The sequence below is a fragment of the Chiloscyllium punctatum genome, chromosome 45, assembly GCF_047496795.1.
Source record: "Chiloscyllium punctatum isolate Juve2018m chromosome 45, sChiPun1.3, whole genome shotgun sequence".
Lineage (NCBI taxonomy): Eukaryota > Metazoa > Chordata > Chondrichthyes > Orectolobiformes > Hemiscylliidae > Chiloscyllium > Chiloscyllium punctatum.
In genome coordinates this window covers 39,273,814-39,281,691 of record NC_092783.1, presented here as the reverse complement: position 1 = coordinate 39,281,691, position 7,878 = coordinate 39,273,814, and the positions used below count along the sequence as shown (strand labels likewise).

General features: G+C 44.5%; 1 protein-coding gene across 1 annotated transcript; it reads left to right on the top strand.

The window, feature by feature from the left end:
- Positions 1-423: 423 nt before the first annotated feature.
- pim1 (Pim-1 proto-oncogene, serine/threonine kinase) lies at positions 424-6,195 on the top strand. Its single transcript, XM_072563571.1, has 6 exons — positions 424-895; positions 1,071-1,171; positions 1,329-1,379; positions 1,584-1,950; positions 4,222-4,398; positions 4,775-6,195. Exons 1-6 carry the CDS (start codon positions 811-813, stop codon positions 4,960-4,962), a joined length of 969 nt encoding a protein of 322 aa, XP_072419672.1. The 5' UTR covers positions 424-810; the 3' UTR covers positions 4,963-6,195.
- The last annotated feature ends 1,683 nt before the right edge of the window (positions 6,196-7,878 follow it).

Here is a 7,878-nt window from a genome sequence, read left to right as displayed (position 1 = left end):
AGGTTGTCAAATCGCCCACTACGCTAGAACAATGCATTGACGGTGAGGATCTGCATAGTTCAGTTCAAAACACGCCTCTGCATTTTTTGAACTACTCTGTTCGCTCTTGCTGAAATGTATTGCCTGCAAAACTGCAGAGGGTACTGCCGCGGAAAAGGGGGAGAAAAACGCCATTGTCGCTCCCCTTTAAAAATATTTGTCTACAGACAGCCAGTGGATCAAAGCCATTTGTAAGCAGACATGCAAGAGGCATTTTTTGGCGCGTAGTCATTCCCGCCACGTCGAGTCTAGTCAGTTTCATTCTTTTATTTTTTTTCGTTCTGTGATAGGCAGATCATTGCTCCCCTCCTATTGGACTGCCTGACGTATTTCAAAGTGGGCAGTTCCTCTGGGGTTTGCTGATGGTGTACGGCTCGCCCTTTTTTTTACTATCTGTATATAGTGGTTGCTACTAGCAGAACGCACTCCAAGTAAAGCCGGGGAATCAGCGTGATACAAAGACGCGGCTCTGAACCTTTTGCTTCCCCCCTCTCCCACCCCCTTTTATATTTTCCTTCCTCGTCCAAAAGAACTGCTTTCGTGCTCGAAAGGGACTTAAATCATCTGCCCGGGACACTGGGAAGAACAGACGCTTTGGAATAAGGGAAACATTTGTAGGATCGCAGCTGTGTGTTTCGTTGCAACGTGGTGTGGGTGCAATTGCCGGCTTTTTTTTTCCCTCCTCCTTCTCTCCACCCAATTCTTGGTGAAATCCCACTCGGAATCTTGGAAGTGATAACCGAGTCTGCAGCCGAGGGTTTCCAGAAGGGGATGCTGCTTTCAAAGATCGGATCTTTCACTCATATGTACTCGACATCAAGCGTGGATATGCCGGCGAAAATTCAGTTGCAACAAGGTATCTATTTAGCATTTCTTACACGTTTACGGAGCCTCCCCGCTTCAGTGGGAAGGGTTTTTTTTTGTGTTGTGACGGTGTTGTCGTTAACCATGTGGAGCTCGGAGACAACAAAAGAGGCGCCGATTTCGTGATGGGCTAATCTTTATTTGTCTATTTATTTTTGTTCTTCCAGTGAAAGAGCCTTTTGAAAAGATTTATCAAGTTGGATCTGTCCTCGGTAGTGGTGGATTTGGGACTGTTTACTCTGGGGTTCGAGTTGCTGATGGCGTGCAGGTAATTATGTTTTGAAGTCTGCCTTTCCCTTTCTGTTTTATCACTCTTTAACTTTCTCCAGATCGTTCAGCCTCTTCCCCCCCCCCCCCCCCCCCAAAAAAAAATGCCCTTAAGAAACGATTCGGTGACTGAATGGACCTTTCTGTTTATATTGTAGGTTGCGATCAAACACGTTGCTAGAGATCGGGTGTCAGAATGGGCTGAACTGGTAAGTAAAATAAGAAACTCGTGTGCCTTTTTGTATGTCTTTGTAATCACAGTGTCAGGTCCTCTTTAAAATGACAGATGTACGTTACTGTTTACATCGAGGCGGGAAGTAAGCGATGCATGAATTTGCGTGTTAAGGATACAGTGATTGCTCGGTGTTGCATTGGGGTTTATCTATTTTTGTGTGTGTGTGTTCCCCCTGCAGTCTAATGGAGCAAGGGTTCCCATGGAGATAGCGCTGCTGAAGAGGGTAGGCACGGGCTGCCGGGGTGTGATCAAAATGCTGGACTGGTTCGAGAGACCCGACAGCTTCATCATCGTCATGGAGAGACCTGAGCACGTTAAGGACTTGTTTGATTTTATCACCGAGAAGGGAGCCCTGCCGGAGGACTTGGCTAAAAACTTTTTCCGCCAGATCCTCGAGGCGGTGAGGCACTGTCACAACTGCGGAGTGGTTCACCGAGATATCAAGGACGAGAATATCCTGATTGATATGAGGACCGGGGAGCTGAAACTTATCGATTTTGGCTCGGGGGCTCTGTTGAAGGATACCGTCTACACTGATTTTGATGGTGAGCAATGTTACTGCAACCGGGATTTTCAAAATTTAAATAAAAATCTTAATTACTCCAGTCCTGTCACATTAGGCTAGTGTTAGATTCAGTGTCCTGAAATGAACTAATGTCAACAATTGCATATTAGGACTGCAGTTATGAAAAAAAACTGTTTCGTGGTGATTGGATTTGAAATGCACTGATCGTAGTGAGTTTTCCTTCTTGTGCGGTAGTAAGGAGCCGTTTTGTTATTGTTTTGATGGCTTTATTTCCTTATTTGGATGGTGATGTGGCTGCGAGGGGGCGCCTTCTGTTCGTCGGAGGCGTAGCGTTGGTCGGAAGAGCGCAGCGCAAACACAACCTCCACTGGAATGGGCGGCCAGAGACAAGGGGGGGGGGGAGCTCTCAGGGTAACATCACATCACCGGGGATGGGTGGGTGGGTGCGTAATTAATGGGGAGGTGGTGGGAATTGCCGTGCACCAGAAAAATAGAAAAAAAACCCACTCACCCACCCACAACAAACTATCACCCAGATACAAGAGGCTGAATCATAAGAGACTGAGGAATCGAGTCGTGATGTTTGTGGGCAGTGTTTACAAGAGTTTGGGGGAAGGGGACATTTGCAGGGTTATTTTGTCTCAGTGTTTTGTCTTTGGTTTTGATTTTGTTTTTGTTTTCTGATGTGTGTGTGTGTGTGTGTGTGTCAATGATCGAGGGGTTGGGTTGATCAGAGAGGGGAAGGGAAAGGGCGGGCTTGGGTTTGGGCTACAGCAGACAGAGACAGGCAGGCAGACAGACAGGACGGAGTCTCCCTGTGCCAGATGTCGGGGGTGGGAGGGAGGTGAGGTCTGTCCGGCTCGGGGTTTGTACTGTAGCCTTGTAGACGGCGTGTCTCCCTCCCGTGGTTGCTCCAGTGTTTGCTGCCGCCCGCTGCTGAGCTTTTGGCAACGTGCCACCCTTTTGTTTTGGAGATTTGCTCTCCTCCTGCGTAACGCTATTTTCCTTTTATTTTCTATTTGGAAACTGATGCAAATAATCAGCTCGGTTTTTATTGGAGCCGAGATTAATTTTTTTTGGTGCCACCTCTGCCGATGTTGCCCACATTTTCTGTTCTCCCCAAGTTCCGTCATGGAAATGTTTTGAAACCCGATAGTCATGTTACCTGGGGCTACGGTGATGGGAAATGGGTTACTCTCTCTTTGATATCAAGTGGCCGATTGATAAATTATTAAGTTAGCTCAGTGTCAGGGCTAGAGTGGAATCAGAGCCCTCTGAAAAGGCTTGGGGAAGGGTATTCTTTTACCAACCCTGGAATCATTTTAAAACACAAACCATTGACATTTCAGAAGAGCATTTTTAATGTTCCTTTGTGTGCCCTATAATGTGATTTAATCTGTGGATGTAACTTGTTAAAGTCCATTTTCCAAATTAAAGACCCATTTTCCAAATTAAGACAGCACTGAATTTTATATATTTTTTAAATGAAATAGTACTTATTTGTAAAATTAATTTTAAAAAACTCATTCTGGTGCATCATGGCTTTAATGTTTGAAGCCGGCTGTTGGAACGATGCAGTTTTGGAGCTGCGCTCCGCCAGACGCTGCAGCGCAACCCCTTGTCCATTTTCAAACATTTAAACTCGTCTCCGAAGAACAACCAAAAATAAAAGAAAACCGTTAGTGAAAATTCTCAGTGTTTGGCGCCACCGGCAGGCGGGAGCGTGTGCTTTTTACAACTGAAAGTTTGTAAACAAAAAAATCACATGGCAACAAGTCAATAACTGCCAGTTCACGGCAGGGCAAGCAGGAAACTTCAGGTTAACCACATTTCCTGCAAGCTAAGGGCGGAACGAGATAGTGTAGATGATTTGAATTTCAAGAGCTTAGCGCACTCTTTTGTTTACAAGAAATATGGCAAACGTTTTATCTTCTCCCTGCCAATAACAGGTTGCTCAAACCATCTGTGAAATATTTTGACCTTGTGTGCAGTTTAGTTCCAATAAAACGCAATTACTGGTGCATTTTTTTAAACTTTAGAAATCCGCAGTGGACTTTTTAAAAAGTTCTTCTATTATATTGAAACTTTATTTTTTTTTAATGTGGATTTCTTCGTGAGCAAAGAGGGAACATGAGGAATGCAGAGTAATCTGATTAGTCATGATCTTATTGAAAGGCAGGGCAGGCTTCAGCAGCTTTCTTTGGTCCTTAGTTTGTATATTTGCATTTTAACAACTTAAAGGAAAACAGGGAATGTTTTCATAAATGTGGATCTCTGTGTTGATTTGTAGGCACCAGAGTGTACAGCCCACCAGAATGGATTCGCCATCACAGATACCACGGCAGATCTGCAACAGTTTGGTCCCTCGGGGTGCTTCTTTATGACATGGTTTGTGGGGACATCCCATTTGAACAGGACGAGGAGATCATTCGAGGACAGGTGCTATTCCGACGGAGAATTTCAACTGGTAAGCAGTTTTTCCTGTCTGGGCGGAGGGAAATTAAAACATTTCCAGAGGATCTTCACCCTGTAAACTGTTTAAATTAAGTCAATCATCACTGTTTTTAAATAATTTCAGAGAATTGCTCAGGTATTCACCATAGTCAATTGCATTATGACTTTTAACCATGCTTCATAAATACAGTTAGTATGTTAGCGGTCTGTGACATTATCACAGAAGTATTTGCCTGCTTACATTAGATAGCCACAAAAACCCCAGCTGGGCTACATACCATAGTTAGTTCTTTATATCTGTATGCTATGTTAACAAACTGTTATGTGTATGGAAAGTATAATTAGAAACTCACTCTGTTTATAACACACTGTTTCCTTTTTGCTTTCAGAATGTCAAAATCTCATCAAGTTCTGCCTATCCTTGAGGCCTTCAGATCGACCCTCATTTGAAGACATGATTAACCATCCCTGGATGCAGAACAGCATTGTTTCACAAGATGCCATTGGACTAAGGTTGCATAGTCTGAGCCAAGAGTCAAACAGCATTAGCTCGAGTAAATTAGAACTTGTGAAATAATGTGAACCGATGCTCACAAAACTGAATTGTCTCTGCCTTCCTTTGGAAGAACCAAATAACTTGCCTGGTCTCACTCACCAGATTCCATGGCCTTTTAAATCTACTGATTAGTGGGAGGAGTGATGAAGAACCAGAATCCTCTCCTCTGCAAGCTTCGGTTGTCATTAACTTGAATCGTGCATTACGACAAGCCTGGCTCTTCCTCTTCGAGTGCCTTTTTTTATGACCGCTGGATCCACTGACTTAGAAAGAAATACTTGAACCTCTGCTGCTTCTGAATAACTTGACTTTCTTTCGCACAATCTTCACACATAACACAACTCAGAGACTGGTCTAGTCTAGCTACTATTTTGTTTACAGCCTTTCAATAAAATAACTGAAGAGAACCCTTGTCACCTGAAAATCACCACTAATCAGAAAAGAGTAAACCTCAACTCTTCTTCATTCTGTTCACTTGTTCAATACACTCAGTATGAATATGAAGCCACGGCATGTCAGAGATCGTCATCAATGCACAACCAATGCAATGAATGAACTCTAACCATTTGTAAATGTGTGTGTATATATGTATGTGTGTATTATATGTAGATATGTCTGTATAGAAAATGTAAATTCCCTTTTTTTTTTGAAATACTGGTTATTACAGCCTATGTCAGCTGTCCTGTTTACCTGTTTATTTATTTGATTGAGAAGTTGATTTTTTTTTAAAAACAGATTTATTATATAAAAAGGTTTGACTTGTGGGTTAATTTATATTTATTTATTTACGGACAACTACCTTCCAACAGACTTGTTCATTCCACAATTATTAATTATTTGTTCAGATTGGGGCCCACAGATTTTCATAAGATCACGTCAGACATTAGTTCAGTTCAATCTGTTTACAGCCAAAAGAAAACAGTGATGTCACTGAAAAGAATTCCAGACTTTGTAAATATAACATGGAGCACTTCTGTTAAATGCATGTTGAACCGAAAATGTATTTAATGTCTAGACTTGTTTTTTTTTGGGATTTTTGTGACTTTTTTTTTAAAGTGTCCTGTGAACTGGTATGGGTTGAAAAAGATACCAGTACAAAAATGTTTTTTTTTGTATATACATTAACTTTACACTAGTTTGGTTGCATGTATGCAGCTCGAAGTTTGAATTATTTGATTAGACCTGTAAATTAAACTAGAATGGAAGAAACCTTATTTTTATACATCATTTCAAATAAAACAAAATTTGCCTTAATTTACTTTGTGATATTTGAGTACATATTCAAGAGTTGTGATATGAAATTAGAATACTTCTTGCCTCCTGATAATAGAGGAGAAAGTGAGGACTGCAGATGCTAGAGATCAGAGATGAAAATTGTTGCTGGAAAAACGCAGCAGGTCAGGCAGCATCCAAGGAGCAAGAGAATCGACGTTTCGGGCATGAGCCCTTCTTCAGGAATGAGGAAAGTGTGTCCAGAAGGCTAAGATAAAAGGTAGGGAGGAGGGACTTGGGGGAGGGGCGTTGGAAATGCGATAGGTGGAAGGAGGTCAAGGTGAGGGTGATAGGCCGGAGTGGGGGTGTGGGCGGAGGGGTCAGGAAGAAGATTGCAGGTTAGGAAGGCGGTGCTGAGTTCGAAGGATTTGACTGAGAGAAGGTGGGGGGAGGGGAAATGAGGAAGCTGGAGAACCAACACCTTCCACCCCAATCTCAAATTCACTTGGACCGTCTCAGACTCCTCCCTCCCCTTCCTAGACCTTTCCATTTCTATCGTGGGCGACTGAATCAACACGGACATTTACTATAAACCGACCGATTCCCACAGCTACCTAGACTACACCTCCTTCCACCCTGCCCCCTGTAAAAATGCCATCCCATATTCCCAATTCCTTCATCTCCGCTGCATCTGCTCCCAGGAGGACCAGTTCCAATACCGTACAACCCAGATGGCCTTCAAAGACCGCAATATCCCCCCAGACGTGATTGACGATGCCCTCCACCGCATCTCCTCCACTTCCCGCTCCTCCGCCCTAGAGCTCTGCCCCTCCAACCGCCACCAGGACAGAACCCCACTGGTCCTCACCTACCACCCACCAACATCCATGTACAGCGTATCATCCGCCATCATTTCCGCCACCTCAAAACGGACCCCACCATCAGGGATATATTTCCTTCCCCTCCCCTATCAGCGTTCCAAAAAGACCACTCCCTCCATGACTCCCTCGTCAGATCCACATCCTCCACCAACCCAACCTCCACTCCCGGCACCTTCCCCTGCAACCGCAAGAAATACAAAACTTGCGCCCACACCTCCCCCCTTACTTCCCTCCAAGGCCCCAAGGGATCCTTCCATATCTGCCACAAATTCACCTGCACCTCCACTGTGGGCAGCACGGTTGCACAGTGGTTAGCACTGCTGCCTCACAGCGCCAGAGACCCAGGTTCAATTCCCGCCTCAGGCGACTGACTGTGTGGAGTTTGCACATTCTCCCAGTGTCTGTGTGGGTTTCCTCAGGGTGCTCCGGTTTCCTCCCACAGTCCAAAGATGTGCAGGTCAGGTGAATTGGCCATGCTAAATTGTCCATAGTGCTTGGTAAGGAGTAAATGTAGGGGTATGGGTGGTTTGTGCTTCGGCGGGTCGGTGTGGACTTGTTGGGCCGAAGGGCCTGTTTCCATACTGTAATCTAATCTAATCCACACACATCATTTATTGCATCTGCTGCACCTGATGTGGCCTCCTCTATATTGGGGAAACAGGCCGCCTACTTGCGGAACATTTCAGAGAACACCTCTGGGACACCCGGACCAACCAATCCAACCACCCCGTGGCTCAACATTTGAACTGCCCCTCCCACTCCACCAAGGACATGCAGGTCCTTGGACTCCTCCATCGCCAGACCATAGCAACACGACGGTTGGAGGAAGAACGCCTCATTTTCC